This window comes from Neopelma chrysocephalum, unplaced genomic scaffold (genome assembly GCF_003984885.1).
Source record: "Neopelma chrysocephalum unplaced genomic scaffold, ASM398488v2 Primary Assembly neopelma1_286, whole genome shotgun sequence".
In the NCBI taxonomy this organism is placed as follows: domain Eukaryota; kingdom Metazoa; phylum Chordata; class Aves; order Passeriformes; family Pipridae; genus Neopelma; species Neopelma chrysocephalum.
Window position 1 is genome coordinate 1067745 of NW_020897948.1, and position 17358 is coordinate 1085102.

At 56.2% G+C, this 17358-nt stretch overlaps 1 protein-coding gene across 16 annotated transcripts in view; it reads right to left on the reverse strand.

Moving 5' to 3' along the window:
- The window catches only part of EPB41L1 (erythrocyte membrane protein band 4.1 like 1), a 68156-nt gene that overhangs the window by 4782 nt on the left and 46016 nt on the right, over positions 1–17358 (reverse strand). For 6 of the 16 annotated variants that reach the window (XM_027704665.1, XM_027704659.1, XM_027704664.1 and 3 more), the window contains 9 exons: positions 15780–15971; positions 14426–14524; positions 7269–9842; positions 5079–5477; positions 3557–3667; positions 3108–3191; positions 2854–2916; positions 1851–1946; positions 250–330 (listed from right to left, as the gene is read on the reverse strand). In XM_027704665.1, coding sequence (XP_027560466.1) covers positions 250–330; positions 1851–1946; positions 2854–2916; positions 3108–3191; positions 3557–3667; positions 5079–5477; positions 7269–9842; positions 14426–14524; positions 15780–15971 — 3699 coding nt within the window. The remainder of the gene's footprint in view (positions 1–249; positions 331–1850; positions 1947–2853; positions 2917–3107; positions 3192–3556; positions 3668–5078; positions 5478–7268; positions 9843–14425; positions 14525–15779; positions 15972–17358) is intronic. The other 10 variants (XM_027704672.1, XM_027704670.1, XM_027704663.1 and 7 more) reach the window with 9 other exon arrangements.

Below are 17358 nucleotides of genomic sequence, written 5' to 3' on the forward strand. Positions count from 1 at the left end.
TAAGACAATAAAAAGGTGATGCCCTCACTGGGCTCTGTGCTGGGATGTGACCTTTACTGCTGTGTCACTGTGGGAGCTGGGCTGGGTGTCGCTGCACCCATGGGGACCTGCCCTGCTGGAAAAGTTTGGGGCCTCAAGGGTCAGTTTTTGGAGAGAAGGAGTAAGGAAGTACGAGCCAGAAGTAGAACTACGTGGTGCAGCATCTGGGGACAGCCAGAGCTGGGCAAAGCCAGGGCATCCTGCTCCTACCTGGTCCTGGTCCACATCTTCATCTCCTGTGATAATGATGCGCTTCTCTATCCGGGTCTCAGAAAATCCCCCTTTCACAGTCTGCACAAGGAGAAAGAAAGCACTCACCCCAGCTGTGCCACTAGCCACCTCTGGGTATGCCCACGTGAGGAGGGACAACACCAGCATCATCCTGGGAACTGACCCCGTAATTCAGCAGATCTCCCACTATCCATGAGTCAGTGCATGGTGAGAACTAATGAGACAGAGCTGGCCACAGGTGAGAGGAAGGAAAAGGGTTGGGTGGCAGGTACCAAGCACCCCTCCTTCTGCTCAGGTCCCTCACTGAGCTTCTGCTGTCATTTATAGAATCACAGAACCATTTAGGTTGGCAAAGCCCTCTAAGATCATCAAGTCCAACCATCACCCCAAGCACTGCCAAGGCCACCCATGTCCCCAAGTGCCATAGCTACACATCTTTTGAATTCCTCCAGGGATGATGACTCCACTACTGCCCTTGGCAGCCTATTCCAGTGCCTGACCACCTCTCAGTGAAAAAAACTGCTGTAATATCCAATCTAAACAACCCCTGGTGTAACCTGAGGCCATTTCCTCTTGTCCTGTCACTTGTTGAATATGAGTCAGCAGTGCCCTGGCAGCCATGAGGGCCAACTGTGTCCCAGAGGGCACCAGGCAAAGCAATGCCAGCCCGTTGAGCTCTGCTCTGCACTGGGGCGGCCTCACCTTGAATATTGTGTGCAGTTTTGGGCATTACAATATAAAAAGCTATTAGGAGCATTCAAAGGAGGCCACAAGGATGGTGAAGGGTCTTGAGGGGAAGTTGTGTCAGGAGCGGCTGAGGTCACTTGGCTTGTTTAGCCTAGAGAAGAGGAGACTGAGCTCAGATCTCACTGGGGTCTTCAACATCTTCCTGAGGGGCAGGTACTGATCTCTTCTCTCTCTGACCAGCGACAGGACCTGAGGGAGCAGCTGGAGCTATGTCAGGGGAGGTTTGGGTTGGATATCAGGAAAAGGTTTTTCACCCAGAGGGTGATCAGACACTGAACAGGCTCCCCAGGGCAGTGGCCACAGCCCCAAGCCTGTATGAGTTCAAGAAGCATTTCGACAACACTCAGGCACATGGTGGGATTGTGGGGGTGTTCTGTGCAGGGCCAGGAGTTGGACTTCACTGATTCTTGTGGGTCCCTTCCCACGCAGCATATTCTATGATTCTGTGATTGTTACCTGGAAGAAGAGTGTGCACTTAATTTGGGGATGAAATGGCCATGGGTGAGATCCTCTGCTGCAGCCTCGTCTCCTTCACTGCCCATGGCCCACACTGGGCTGCATGCCCACCTGACACCTGGCTGTCCTTGCCTGCTGTCCCCTGTGGTCACACCGGGCTGGCTGGGACAGGCAGCGCACAGGGCTGAGCCATGGACAGGGCACTCAGAGCGGGGCACCGTGCAGGCTCCCCATTCCCATGGGACAGCACACTCCTTTTGGCTTGTAAGGAGGAGAGGGACACTTTCTGCTGTACTAGCCACAATATAAATCCACCCATCCTCTAATTCCAGTGGCTTTCAGGACCCTTTGGCTGCCCCCTCCAGAGCTGCTCTCACCTTGGTAACATGGGTGGTGGTGGAAGTAGAGAGGGTTTCTGCAGTGGCACTGAATATGCTGGTGAGCATCTCCTTCCCAGAGGAGCCGCCGGAGATCTGTGGGACACAGAGCAGTGGGATCAGGGGGCTGTCACAGAGGAGCCCCCAGTGCTGGCTCCTGAAGAGCTGGGACCTTCCCATTAGGATGTACCTATTCAGCCAAGCATGGAAGAGGAGAGTGGCAAGGGGAAAAGGTACCGCATTGTGCTTCCAATTGGACCAAGAGGTTTTGGGGGGAAAGGAAGATGTTTCCACAGGTACACCAGGCCCAGAGCTCCTAAAAAGGGCCTCTGCAGTGGCAAGAGGGTCTCATGGCAGTTTTTGCTCTTCCCCACCTACCCCCAGGGCCACCCCAGCACACAGGTCTCAGGTTGCCTCTAGCTCTGTTCATCCTGCTGTGTGTGCTGAGGGCTGGGAAGGCTGGGAATGCTGCACTGGTGCCTTGGCCCCAGTGCTGGCTATGTTCTCCCTGCAGCACACAGGGATGAAATTGGGGCAGCATATAGTGTTTGGCCAGCCTGGACTCCATTGAAACAAGGTGATGGAGTAAGAACTCCCTTTTCAGAGGAAGGCCTGCTGCTGGGCAGGGTGTTGGTGGCCATCAGCTCCACTGGGAATCAGAAGGCTTTGTGTCTGGCCTTGGGTGGCCGCACAGGACTCCCAGGGCTAAGAGTATCGCAGTCCACCGCACCAGGGGCTGGGTATTTTTGGGGAATAATCCTTCTCAGGCAGATACTCAAGGTGTATATCTGGCATAGGAAAAAGGCCACAGGCTGAGGTCCCCTGCTGTCTTGCTCCCCATCCTTCTGAGCATCCTTCTGCTCTTCCCAGTGCCAACATATCAGCCAAGGGTGCCAGTACTGGGAAGATGGGAAGGGCTCTTCACAGCCCCACAAGGCTGCCTCCTTCCCCCATCCTCCCCCCAAGTCTTGGCCTGGCTGGTGGCACCATGTCCCCCCCTCACCGGTGAGAGGGAGCGAAGGTCTGTGGTGGAAGCGGCCCCTTTCCCAGCCTTGGTGCTGTGATCCTGAAAGAAGAACAGATGGGCACGTTGGCTCAGACACAACATGGGGGCAAACACGGCAGGTCACCCTGCACAGACGGCCCTGGTGGGGCAGGGTGCCCCGTAGCACAACTGGCCCCAGTTGCCCCTGCTGGAGCAGAGGGACCACAGGGGACAGCGGTTCCTCTGCCCCTCCAGAGGCCAGTCCCACTTACTGAGGTCACCAGCGCCATCTCTGTGGTACCAGCCTGGGCAGTGGCAGTGGTGTCCCTGCTGCCCGGGGTGCCTCCGTCCACCTGCTGGGGCAAAGGAAACCAGGTGAGCTTGGAGGTGCCATGGAGTAGGTGACACTCACAGTGACAGTGTAGCTGTCCCTCGCTGCCAGAGGATGCCAGGGAGGGCCATGAAGCCACATGCAGTGCAGCTGGTGGCTGTCACCCTCTAAAGATATTCCCGTGTGCCAGCACTGCCCAGCAGCATGGCAGATGGGGCCAGAGACACAGAACATATCTCTGGGTGGGCTTTGGTTAGTGTTTTGGGGACTTTAGCAAGCTGAGGGTGAGCAGAGGCCCCCAACCACCCTGTTCAGCCCACCCACCCTCCCAGCTGCCTGAGGTTTGGCACTGGGGAGCAGGGCCACAGGAAGACAGATCCACCACATCACCTGGACTGTGTCTGTGGTGCTAACCCGGTGGGGAGTAGAGCCATCTGCTTCAGGCTTCTTCACTCCCAGCCCCAGGCCGACCATCACAGCATCCGTTTTTGGGGCTGATGGCTGCAGGAGAAACAGAGCAAGTCAGGCCCTGGGGCACAATGCCAACAGCTCTGAGTGCCCTGCCCATGGCAGGGGGTTTGAACAACATGATGTCTAAGGTCCCTTCCAACCCAAACCATTCTGATTCTATGCTCCTTGTGCACCAGCCCCCCCAGCAGAGCAACCCTGTCACACACATCTGATGTCCTGCAAGTGTCCCACTGAGCCCTACCCTGCAAAGGGCAGGGGCCAGGCTGCTGCCTTGGGCAGACAGCCACCACCCACAGTGCCTTGTGACCCACACACCCCAAATGAGACCCGATGCTCTGTATCTGGGGTTTTCTGGGATTTTTTGGATAGATTTATAGAGACACCATGGGTTAGTTCAAACTGCTCTTCAAAAGGTAGGTGAGACCCATCAAATCTGTTTCACCCATGTCCTGCAGCCGGTTTATGATCTGCACCAGCTCTGGGAGGCTCTAGTTACACCTGGGGTGTCAGAGCCTCACGGGAACAGAGACAGGCTTCCAGCACTTCCCCACTACAGGAAACCAGCACTACCAAGGGCACAGGGGATGCTTAGCCAGTGCTCAGCATTCCCAAGCCAGCAGCCCCCTGCCCACACTGGCCGTGGGACACGTGGAGCAGATCTCCCATGACTACGGCATCAGATGCTCTGCACAAGGTTTTCAGGCTGTCTCAGAGAAAGCTCCCTTTAATTCTGCAGCTTTTTCCTGGTTCCAGCACCCTGGCAGCTCTGGGCAGGACTAGGAACATACCTGCCAGGGCTGGGGTCTGCCCCAGGCTGACCAGGCAGGAAGTGGCCCTGGCCCAGCACAGAGCTAAGGCCACATTTCACTGCACTGCAGCTGGCTCTACCATCCTCTCCCCGTGCGTACACTCATCTGCCACATGCATGCACATGCATTTTTGTTAGCCCTGTTATAATCCCTCCCAGCACAGGAGTGACTCTCCAGGAGCTCTGGTGTGACTCCCATGAGGCACTTGGTAAATCCCTCCCAGCATGACCAGAGAGGTTAGTGGGCAGCACATGGCTCTTCACTACACAAACTGGCCACTGGATTCATGCAAGACACGAGGCCAGTGTCAATGGTTAGTGCCACGTGCCCTTCCCATGGCATGACATGCTGTCATGGGGCAAGGGACAGGGCAGCCAAACACAGGGGACCAAGAGGTGACAGTGACTTCTCCTGGCTAGCAGATGCAGGAAGCACGCAACAGAGCCATGCACCACAGACACAGCATGCACTGGGGAAATACACTGGGCAGGAACCGGGGGGGTTTGGAAGCCAGCGTGCTCCTCCAAACCAGCTGGAAGTGCACTCCAGGGAGGAAATGCCAGGCACCGGCACAAGGAACATAGAGGCATGATGACACTGGGACAGTCCTGGTGAATGGTGTTCCTGGGTACCTCTAGATGGGAGACATCTGGGCTGGGCTGGGAGACCTTCTCCCTGCCTTTGACATCCTCTTCCAGTCCAGGAACTACTTTGTCAGTGTGCTGGAAGGAAACCAGGCCTTCGTCTTCCATTTCGCTCTTGTCCTTGTCCAGCTCGGGCAGGCTTCGTGAGATGTCCTCAAAGGCTGTGCCATGGAAGTCACTGATCACAGTGAAGTCCACCTCTGCTTCCAGGCTGGAGGTTGAGCTGACCGTGATGCTGGAGCACTTGCGCTCGATGGCCAGGTGGTTGTCCTTCAGGAAGACTGAGTCCTTCTCCTGGTCAGGCTCCTCGTCGCCGGTGTCGCTCTCGGGGGCCCTGTGCCGAGGTGGTTTAGGTCTCTCCTCGGTGCCCTCCCTCACACCTGCTCTCTGAATGAGACACAATGTCGGAGAGAGACGGAGCCCATGAACACCACGTGGCAGCGCTGGCAGTGCCAGCAGGGGCAGGGGAGTAGGAGGAGGAGGAGGAGGAAGGCTGCAGCAAACATCACGGAGTAGAGTCAAACACAACTCAAGCATGGAGACCGAAACCCTTCTGACAGCAGCGGCTTTGCGGCGGCATGGGGAGAGAAGGCTACTCAATTTGATGGTGCCAAAAATCTATTGCTAATTAATAATCTCAAAAAGGGTCAGTCACACAAGAAAGCTCGGCCAGCTTGGAGGCACATCAGTGCACCAGTGGAAGCAGATGGATGCAAAACAATGAGTCTGTTAGGAGACATTCAGAAAGAGCTCAGGTGCTGGGGCTATCGTATGTCAGTGACTCAAAAAAACAAACGAGGGAAAGAAAGAGAGAAGGGTTTGAAAGAAAAGGGCCCATCAGCCAGGCACAGTGAGGGAGAAGCAAAGTAGCGTGCCAATTCCACTGAACATCCACTTGGCCCTGCAGAGCATCACCCCAGGGTGAGGACCAGCCCCACCAAAGCTGCCCACCAGCTGCCCTGGGGTGAGTCTTCCCCACTGATACCACCTCCCCCTCCAAAGGCCTCAGAGGAGTCTCAGGGGTGACCTGATTCAGTGTCTGGTCAGTGTAATTGACAGCATGGTCAGAGCCAAGGGATGTCCTCCCTCCATCAGCTCTGCTCTAGACATAGACATACCTCTCAACTCCACCATCAGAGGGTATGTATCCCCTCGCCACGCTTTGCCATGAAGCCATGGGAAATCTAGACCCAGCTAGACCCAGTTCTCCCTTAGGAACACCTCTAAGCCCACTAATCCCAGTGGAAACCCACCTCCTAACCTTGGTCCCAAGTGTTTGTAGCCAGAGCCATCTCCCCTATGGGCCAGGCTGTGCTGGCACACCCTTCCCTCAGCAGAGCTGGGAGGTTGAGAGGTATGAGAAACAGGGTGTCCAAGAGCCCCAGGAGGAACAGGCAGACACATTCGTGTGTGTGTGTCTGTATCAATACATACAGAACAGCCCTGCATTAGGAGCAGAGCTGGCAGCACAGCCCTCGGCTGCACTCATACTGCAGAGAGAAGCACTTAGTAAAACAGCACTGAGACCTGGGAGACCATTGGAACAGCAGTCTTTAAATTCTCTTCTTTCAGGCTGGATTTTACTGATGGGTCAGATAAATCCTTTTCTTTCCCATTTAGTTCCTGAAATTTGCTCTGGATTAGAGAAAAGGGTTAGTTGTAAGGAAATGAACTCTGCAGGAGGTGATCTAGCACCCACAAGAACAAGGAAAGCTACTTCATCACCCAGCCACCAGCTTGCTGAAGACAGGGAAGGGTGGGGAGGCTGGTGAGCCAAGCAAGAAGGGGTATCAACGTAGGAAATGCAAGGGTGAAGCTGAAAGCATGGACACGCTGCTGCCGAGGGGTGCGTGCCCGTGACAGTCGCAGCTCCTTCACCCACCCACCGTCGCCCTTTTCGGCTCCTGGACATGAAGCTTGGGTGCCTGCTCTTGGGTTTAGCGAGCGGCATTCTCCAGGGAGCCAAAATGTTCAGGGATCGCCAAACAAAAGCTGATGAACCAACTGGGCAGCAGGTCTGCATGCAGCCAGTAAGCCTGACCACACACACAGACAGAAAGGACAGGGATGCAAAGCGCCTGCTGTCAGTCAATGGATGTGTGAGGAGCCACTGGACATGGTCAGAGAGCCACAAAACATGCGCATGAATGTCCCGTTCGGACAGTTCATTGGAGTTACCATGGCCTCAGCCAGGGTGAGCTCACAGCCAGAGTCGGGGGAGGCCAGATCAGCATTGTCTTCTTCGTGCTCCAGATCAACAGAGAGATCTTCCTTCAGGGAGTGAGGCTGGGAGATGTCTCCTGAACCAGCCCCTTGCCCAAGGGCCAAGGAGCTCACACTGGACACAGGTTCCACTGCTGGTGGTGAGGTGAGGCAGGTGCTCAAAGGCATGTCCTGTGCCAGACCTGTCTTCCCTTTCGCTTTCGCTGATGTTCCAGCTTCAGGCACACGCTCTTGTCCCTCCTGGGCCTCCCTTCGCTCCACTTCAGTTTGCTCAAACATCTTTATCTTAGAGGCCACAGAGGTTTTCCTGTAGCTCTTGCTGTCCTCCCAGCTTCCTGGGGCCACATTGACATCTCTGTGCTCCTGGGACACAGATCCTGCCTGCCCAGCCACGCACACCAATGACTCAGGCTCTGTTTGATGTGTCCCACCACTCACTTGCAGCTCTTCCCCACCTTCATCCACCAAGGCAGAGAGCCGGAACGTCTCACTTCCTTGGCACAATCCTAATACAGGGGACTGGAAGTGTGAGACATCAGCAGCTTCTTCGGGAAGAGACTCATTCTGCAGTGGTTGCCCCGGAGCTAGGTCACTGGCCCTGGTGGTTTCTCCTACTGTTGGGCTCCTGCCCTGCAGATCTTGTCCCACATTAAACTCTGAGTCCCAGTGTGGCTCCTGTGCTTTGGGATCAGCAATGTGGAGCAGCTCCCCAGCCATGGAACCCTCTTGGGGCAGGTCTCTCATGATGGCCTCTGTCTGTTTTTCTGGTTCTTCTGCTTGGGGTGGCAGCTCTTTCACACCAGGGCTTTTTTCTTGGGGCAGTTCTTCCATCTCACAGCCTTCATCTCCAGCCAGCTTCCCTGATGTGGGCCCCAAACCCTGGAAGACCTCTTTTATCATGGGTTTCTCCTCCTGCAGTGGCACTTTGGGGGCAGGGACTTCACTCTGTGCTGTGGCAGGGTCCGTGTCCTGAGCCACCTCCCTGGTGGCTGCGTCTCTGACCTGGACTGACTCTACTGCAATATCTGTGTTTTGGGGTGGTTCTGCTGCACCAGGACTTGTTCCTTGTTGTGGTTCCCATGAGGTAAACCCTGTATCTTGGTGTTGTTCTGCAGATTCAGGATCAGTTTCCCTGGGTAGTGCCACCTCTACGGAGGGGCTCACGCCCTTGGGCAAGCCCACCCCTCTCACAGGGCTGGTGTTCTGGGACAGCTCTGTGCCCTCGGGCTTGGTGCCAGGAGCTGGATCCACAGGGACAGGGCTGGATTGCTGGGGAATGGGTCCAGGGGCAGGAACACTGGGTTTATTTCCCTCCAACCCCACAGTGTGAGCACAGCCTGGCCAAGACACAGCTGAGAGAGGAGACTTGGTCTCTATCTCTTCCATCTGAAGAACCACTCTGGCACTTTCCTCCTTGTCACCATCTGCTCCCAAAAGCTCCTCCCCTGCTGTGCACTGTGCTGGGCTCCCTCTGTGCTCCTCAGCCCCGTGGCCATCCCCTGCCAGGCCACATGGCTTTAGGCCTCCCACTGGGCTCTGCAGCTCTGTCTCCTCTGGTCCCACCTCCTGGGAACACGGCAGGGCTTCACTTCCTGCAGGTGCTCCATAGCTGGGCATCCCAGCAGATGCTTTCTCTGGCTGCAGGGACAACTCTTTCTCCCACCCTGAGAGGGTACATCCCACCAGGCTGGTCCTGTCACAGCCCATCCTGGGCTGCTCTGCTGCTCCGGTAGGTTTTCCAAACACTGCCGTGTGTTGGTGACTTGCTGAAGAAGGGGGTTGGAACCCTTCTGCTGCAGGTGTTGTGTGCCCAGATCCCTCCCTGGACGTGTTCACTGTGGCTTCTGGTATTTCCTCCAAGCCAAGACACCCACTAGTGTCCAAGACAAGTTGTGTTTTACTGTCCTTTTCTTCTCCCTCTGGATCTCCTAAGTAGATGATTCTCTGGGTCGCGGAAGTCTCTGAGCTGTCATCTCCAGCCTTCACTTTGGTTTTCAGGAGCTCTGTGGCTGTGCCTGGCACTCTGGCCTCCTGTTTCCTGGAGGCTGCAGAAGCACGCTCATTGGAGAGCACCTTGCCTTCTCCCTTGGGATGCTCTGGCCCTAAAATCTTGGCCCTTTGTCTCTCTTCAGGCTGTTGACAGGGCTTGGGCAGCCCCGGCTCACCACTGGCTGCTCCTTCACCCTGGGGCTCCTTCTCTGTGCTGTCAGTGGGCAGATGTGGTGCCTCTGGGCTGTCTCTGCTTTCCTTCTCATAGATCTCATCCTCCCAGACAGACTCAAAATCCTCGGGACTGGCGATCATTTTGGCTCTCTTCTGTGTATCCAGGGCTGCAGCTGAGGGCTCTTCCTGGCCTGTCACTTCCTTGGCTTTCCCTGCTGCCACCTCCACCTTCAACAGGCTCACACTCGTGTTCACCTCTGAAGTACCTGCACGTGCTTCTTCCTTCTTGACTCCCAGAGCTTTCCTCAGAGCTATTGCTTCCAGCCTAGGGGCTTCTCTCTCTATAAATACCCAATGCTCTGAGCCCTGCATTGCAATTGGAGCAAGAAGAGTTAAATGCATCAGACACACCGCACCCAACTGCTGCTGGCACAAGTAGCACAGCTGGTCTGCCTCACACAGCAATGGCTACGTCATTATTACTATAATTCTAATTAGTAGTATTAGTAGTAGTGTTCTCAATGCCAGAGTTGAGGCAGGGTCTATACAAAGATCCTGGCAACTTGCTGATGGAGATAGGGACTGAAAATAAGGGGCTGATGCCATGATAGGGAATAAGCCACTGTCCCCAGCTGGGACCCCCCTGTTTTCAGCTGGCTATAGCAATTCCCAGGGGTGAGATTTCATTGGAAGCAAGGGTCTGTGTTTTGGGTAGCTTCACTCTCAGGTTCATCCATGTGCCCTAAGAATATGTCAGACTGCCAAGAGCATGAGCAAGGAAAGAAACCACCTTTAGCCATCTGAAAGGCCCTTTCCCCTTCCTACCAGATGCTGCAGCTCAGATTCCCCCCAAAGTCCATCCCTCCTTTACAGCTCATCGGGGACATCTCCAGAAGCCATAACTGAGCAGAGGTCTCCAGCAACGCTGAAACCAAGCAGTTCAGAAAATGTAACCTGTAAAAGGTTACCTGTCAAGTGTAAAAGACCGCGGGTTTGGCAGCTGAGACAGGTATGGAGGCTGCAGCAAGGACCAAGCAAAGGCTGTGGAGTGTCCTGCAGCATGGACACAGCAGGAATGTGGCACACCACACCATGTATCTGTGCTGCTGGGGGGGGTACCAGGTCACTGCTGCTATGGACACCTAGTACATCCCATGTTTGTCCTGCAGGTCAGCAGAAGGCTTCACGAGTGCCAAGAAAGAAGCACTGGTAAAATCCAGCCACTTCTGGAACAGCAGGTAGAACATAAACCACAGGAATATAGTGGCAGGAGAACGTGTGTACCATGAGGTAGCCCAGCGGCCTCCGCAGCTGCCCCAGGGAGCACACGGGGGCAATGCTGGGGGTTCACTGTGAGGCTGGCACTGCCCATGGCACAGCCTGCCTGGGCAGAGCTGCCTGCAGCAGAGGCAAGGATGGCCCTTGGGGGCACCAGGATGCGTTCCAGTCCCAGCGAGGGGGCTGGCTGCCCACTCCCTGCTCAAATCAGGAACAATAATCCATGGAAATGTGAGCCATGCCCCATTCAGGAAGAATGTTTGGAGCAGTTGCACCCAAAATGGAAACCTAGTGACTGATACTGGATAATGGGAAACACAGGGGCAGAGGGGAGCAGAGCCAGAGGGAAGGTAAGAGAAGATAACATCAGAAGAGAAAGAAGGAAAACCAGATACTAGTGGTAGGGCTTCCACAAGGAAATAGGTGAAAGTCCCTGGCAGAAAAATGCCATTCCCAGCTCCTGCCTTCTTTACCAGCTGCCAAAGGAAGCACAGATCCCTCAGCACAGTGCCCCATGTCTTGCCCTGCAGCACCCTGCTACAGCCCCTCTGTCTGTCCCCATGCCCTGGGCTTTGCCAAGAGCCAAGCAGCCCCTGAAAATCCCCCTGAGTGCCCACAGAGTCCCCAGGAAAACACCCAGCCCTCAGAGGGCAGGGAGGTGCTGGCTCTTTGCAGTGCCAGGACAGGCATGGGGTTGGCACTGTGCACTGCCAGCTGTGCCCCTCACAGGACAGGAAGGGCACCCTTCTCCACCGGTGGCAGATGGACCCTTGCCAGGGACTCTGCCATGGCAACTGCACCCTGCCATGGCCAGGCCACCCTGCTGAGCAGTCAGGTCTGAAGCAGACCCATCCCCCCCCCCTCCCCACAGCATTGCTCGCACGAGCCTCTCCCATATCCCATCACGGTCCGCTCTCAAGCACCATCTGCTCTCCAGGTCCCTTCCTCCAGACCTGCCTCCAATGCAGATTTTGTTTCTTCTTAGTCTGCGGAAATCACAATAGAGCCCGTCGGTGCCTGCCACGAGCACCAGGCTGCACCTTGGATGTTCACAGGCAGGTCTGACCTGTAACAGCAGCATCATCCCTAACTGGGCAGCTTGCTGGGCTGCTGGGGTGCCCAGGCTGGTCTCTGGTATTCCCTCAGCACATCCTTCCGTTCAGCAGTGATGCTCATGGGCAACTCAGCCAGGAGACTGCTCACTTTCCTGAGGGTGCAGCAGTTTCTCTCCTGCTCCTGCCCCGTGGTCTCATTGCTGAACCTTCTCTCAGCCAGGACAAGGATGGACAGGTTGTGGGCACACGTACAAATTTCTTCAGTAAAGCCCTCTCATGCCTCTTCTCCAGCTGCAAACCAGTCTTTTGGAGGAGACCTTTCCTGGGCAAAGACGAATTTCTTTGGGCTGCTTCTCTGAGTTAAGGCCTGAGATAGATGTTGTAGATCAAAAACTCTGCTAAAGCCTGGAACCATGCCTTCATCCCTGACAGCACCTCTTCACCAGTAAGGAATACCCCAAAGTTTCAGATTTATTTCTAAACCAGCTTCCTTCTCCTCAGACTCTTGGGTGAGCACAGCCCAGTCCAAGGGAACAGTCAGGTACTCTGTGGTGTGTGGGAGTAGTTGACTGAACTCTGCTCTGGAGGGCTCAATGCCAGCTCTGGCCACAGCTCTGGTTCCACAGCTTGTGGTAGCCCTTGTGTCTCCAGAGCCTGAGGACTCTTGGAGCAAATATATGGATACTTGGGCATGTCCTCCAGCAAAGCAGAGAACTTGGGGAGCTTTGGAGGTCCATGGGCTGGCAAGACAGAGTATGTGCCAAGGCAGAGCTGAGGCTCAGAAGTGATGATACTGGGAAGGGTCTGTCCATAGACCAACCTTGACTTCCCAAGCGACAATTTACTTTCACACTTCCCTGCCCTCTCTCCCCCCAAATCATCTGCTCTAGGAACAGAAAGGCCATTCCCACTGTGCCCTATGCATCACAGGAGAGCAAGCTGATAGAGTGGAAAGAGGTGATATCAGGGAGCAGAGACAGCCTTTGCCCCTGCCAATGAGGGCTACAACCTGGGAGAGCCCAGGGCATGCAGGAGGCTTCTCCCTTCAGATCCTTCAATGTCTCTTCTGTTCTTTGCTCTCAGAAGTCTCAGCTCACCCAAGAGGAAAGCACAAGCCTTGTGGCAAGAATGAGGGAATCTGAGATGTTGAGACAACACACTGGGCTGCTTTACCACCTGAAGCTGGAGAGGCTTCTGGCGCCTCACAGCACAGCATTCCAGTCCTGCAGCAGCAGTGGGGACAGAGGGATGGAGGGAAGAGTCAACACGTATGGCTAGGGGTGATAAAGCACTTAACCTCAGAGGGCCTGAGGCCCATGGGAACTGAGGGACTTTCTGGCTGTCACGAGAGATCCAAGCTCTGCAGATGTGCTGCCCTCATGCCATCACCCTCTTGGGGCCATGAATTCCTCATGGAGACCACTGGTCAGGGGAGGACAAGTTCCTAAATATCAACTGCTGAGTCTCAGCCACTGATGCCTGGAGAGAAATCACCGGTGAGGCCACCATGGCACCTGTAGATGGATACCTGGCACCCCAAGGGTTTCCGGGGAGCAGAGGACAAGACTCTGAATCCAGAGATGTGTGTGCACCTCACTTCTGCTGTTTCTGTCCTCCAGCTCTGGAATACTGGCACACAGAGAGTGCCAGCAATGACCAGGAGACACTGCTGCAGAGCCCTTACTGAAGCCCAAGGCTGTGCCCAAGCCTCCCTCACACCCATCTTGTCTCCTGGGGACTGCTCCAGTCAGCCCAGGTTCAGGCTCTTGCCCACACTGACAATTTCTGCACAGACAACGGGCAGTGACAGGGAGCAAGAGTGCGCCCAGCCTTGCCCCTGCCCCATCTGCCCCCTCCCCCACACTGCCTCTGCCCCTCCCTGGGCTGCTCAGGCAGGACGTGCTCTCCAGCACCACTGGGCCAACCCTTGGGGCCTGCGGCCAATGCACCAGAACCAAGGCTCAAACACCAGCTTGTTTCTGCTCAGTGAAGGTACCACTCTTGGTCCCTGAAGGTCCAGGAAAACACCCCTTCATCTGAGATAAACCGGTACACAAGCAATGCCAAGAGCCCACGCTCCTCACCCACGGGCACCACGTGAGGACACTGATGGCAGCACGACGCTGCTGTGCACAGGGATGAGTCCAACACACCTGATGCCTCCAGAGATGCCCTTCTTCAGGCTTCCTGGGCCCAGGGAACTCTGACTGCAGTCAAAGTGGAAGGAAAGCACAAGGGATTGCTAAGAACAGCTTGAGGCTGCCTGCCTGGACCTGGAGCAGCCACCAACAGAGTGCCTGTGTCATTGGGTCACCCTTGCCTTGGGACCCTCAACAGTGGGCTCCAGCATGGCCCCACACCCAGCAGGGCTGCACTGGGAGGTCTTTCCAGGGCCCCACCTCACAGCCCAGCCAGAACAGTCAGGGGAGCAGGTTTCACCAATAGCCCTGTCCTGTGAGGGGTCTTGCCTGTCACCAGAGAGGGGACCCACCTTGGGGGGCAGCAAACAGCTGCTCTGCTAAGAGGGCACGAGCCCCTTGGCAGGCTGGGGACTCCCACAGTGACGGGGGCAGAATGTGAAAGCAAGAAGTGGGGAGAGAAGAGGATAGTGACAACCTCAGGAGAGGAGACAAGGCTTTTCTGCGTGAAAGACTCCATGCTTAGGGAAGCTCCATGCTCTGATGCAAAATCGTCTAGGGTGTCCTCTTCCATCGTCTGTGCCAGCACGGAAACCCCAGCACCCATGGGGAGAGAGAGAGAGACAGAGAGAGACAGAGACAAAGAAAGAGAGAGAGAAAGAGAGAATTTGAGAAGGAATGAAGGAACAAAGGGTGGGTAGGTGAGTGGATGGATAGGTAGATGCATGGACAGATAGGTAGACAGAGGTCACAGCTGTGCCAGCTTTAGATGCTCCATTCACATCCCTGCACTTGATATATTTGATGGTAAAAGAGATGTGAAGTCCCTCTTCCTCTTCCCAGCCGAGCATTTTGATGAGGGGGGGCACAAGCCCACCCTGCAGCCCTGGGTCTCCGGTCAGTGCTGGACACCAGCAGGCACACAGGCATGTCCCAAATCCCCTGCAGAGAGACCCCAGCCCAGCCACCCACAGCACCCCATGCCCTCCCCACAGCCCAGCCCCATGGCAAGGCTGTTTTGGGGTGGGGGGGCAGCCAGGGCAGAGCAGCCCCTCTGTGTGGTACCCACCCTGCCCAGAGCCATGGCACTGCTGCGGGCACAGAGATGCCCCTGGAGGGGAGAGCAAGGAGGAAGGGTCCCTGGCAGGGAGAGAGCATCCAGAGTGGCAGTGGGGACACTCTTGGCACACACTGCCTGCACCAAGCCCAGCAGGACCCCAGGCCACAGAGCACCAAACTGCCACATCTACATCACTCATGCAGCACTGGGGGCTTTGTCCTGGCACCCCCATTCCAGCACCCTCCTATCACTCCCACAGTCCCAGGGCAAAGCCAGCGGGCAGAACACCCAAAGGGGATGATGTGAATGTGGAATGCCAGCACGGCACCACTCACCCTCCACCTCCTCGTACCACCCAGGTCCTGCTGCTAAGAGCACAACAGGGCACCTCTGCGCAGGTGCCTGGTCCCACTCTGCTCAAGACACCCTCAGGCAGAAGCTGCACCAGCACTGCCCTGCAGGCTGCTGGTGTGAGGGGTGAGGAAAACCCCATCTCATGGGCCAATAGAGCCACAGGTACTCCCAAAACACCCCCAGAAGAAGAGCTGTTCAGTCCCCTGCAATGCCCAGGCACACAGGGAGATTCCCACCAGCAGTGTAAAAATGGTTAGTGTGATGCAAAACTTAGAGACACCCTTCCCTGCACCCTGTGTCCCCAGCACGGCACTCCCACCGTCCCTCCTTGGGGCAGCACAGGAGCAGAGCCCCAGAGCTGAGGAACAGCTCCCCACCGGATCCTGATCCCCTCTGTAAGAGAAGCAGCAGAACAAACCTCACTGGCCTTTTCAGGTGTTCCCTTTGGCGTTTCATCCTCATGCTTGGGTGAGGAAGAGGCTGGTGAGGAAGGCAGCCTCCTGTCCCGGTCCCTGTGAACCAGCTTGCTGTTGGGCTCCTTCAGGGTCCGCTTCAGCTCATTAATGCTGGCCTGATGCTTCAGCAAAACATCCTCTGGTTTGTCTAAAAACTTGGGAAGGAGAGAGGAAAGGAGTAGTGATTAAAGCAGCAGCCAAGGCCAAAGGGCTGAGCAGGGGCACTGGGAGGGTTTGTTCACACTGGGCTAGAATTTAGTCTCAGTAGCCAAATGAGGAGTGTGTTGGAGACCCCTGGTCTGCAGGTCTCACTGGGGGGGGGAGCAGCTCTTTCACTGCAGGAAGCAGCAGAAAGGCAGCATAGAGCCAAATACACGTGGCAGGGGAAGGGCACGGCATGTCCTGGCGGCATCTCCAGGACTCCACGTCCTCCTGACTGAGACAAACTAAGCCTCCTGGAGAGGAGAGTGGGCTCTCCCTTGGGATCAGCAAGGGATGGGGCCCTGTTGGAAACACCAGCAGCCTCCTCTGCTCCTCTCTGGTGCCAGGCTCAAAGGGAGCCCCAGGCTCTGTCCCAGCAGGGCAGGTGACCAACATTTCCAGCAGAGCTGCTCTGAAATGGGCTCTGCCAAAGGGCTGGAGGTCAAGGCCTGGGCAGGGATGTCCAGCATGGATCCAAGCCTGGATCCCCATGGACCGGCCTGGGGTGGGGTGGGTCTGACCTGCTGTGGAGAGAGGACAGCTCAGACTGCTCAAGTACAAGGTGGGGTTCAGGTGTTAGAGCAGGACACAGCAAGGGCCCAGGCGCCAGGGTGGCCCCCTCGTCCTGCCACAGAGGTGGGCAAACCAGCTCCGAGCAGGAACCCTAGTTTCTGCTTCTAACCCAAACTCAAACCTCTTCTGAGGTTTGAAAGGAAGCACCTAAATACCTCCCTTGTACCTCGTCAGCAACAGCCCAGAGACCCATGAGAGTCTCAGGAAAAAGCCCACCAAATTTTCCAGATCCCAAAGGCTCAGCACAACTCAGGAAAACTCCCGACCTGGACCCACATGTGTGAGCCATGGAGAGCTCAAGTGTGCCCACCTCTGGGCTCAGGGCGTGCCGGGCCGGGGTGCAGCACATGCACATGCAGTGGGGAAGCAATGAGGTGGGCGGGGGGGCTGGGACCGGTGCCCACTGCCCACTGCCCTGGCGGGGTCTGCCCCTGTGGTGCTGAGCAGGATGGTGAGGCTGTGTGGTGCCAGCGTGGACAACTGCATCGCATAGCCACGCTTGCTCCCATCAACAGCTGCAGCGAGGATCTACATCCCACTGTAACTGGAGGGGAAACTCCCAGGGAGCAACTGTGGATTTTAGGCCAGGATGAATCATTCCTGATGGGGCCACCGTGGACATGGCAGTTTGTACAGGGAGGGCTCAGCTTCCCTGTTCTCTGCTCAGCCCGTTCACAGGGTGGGCAGACACTGGGTGGGTGCCAGTGCTGGCCCCCTGGGGCAGCTCAGAGCCCCTTTGCCCCATGAGGGTGGGATGGCAGCTGCAGC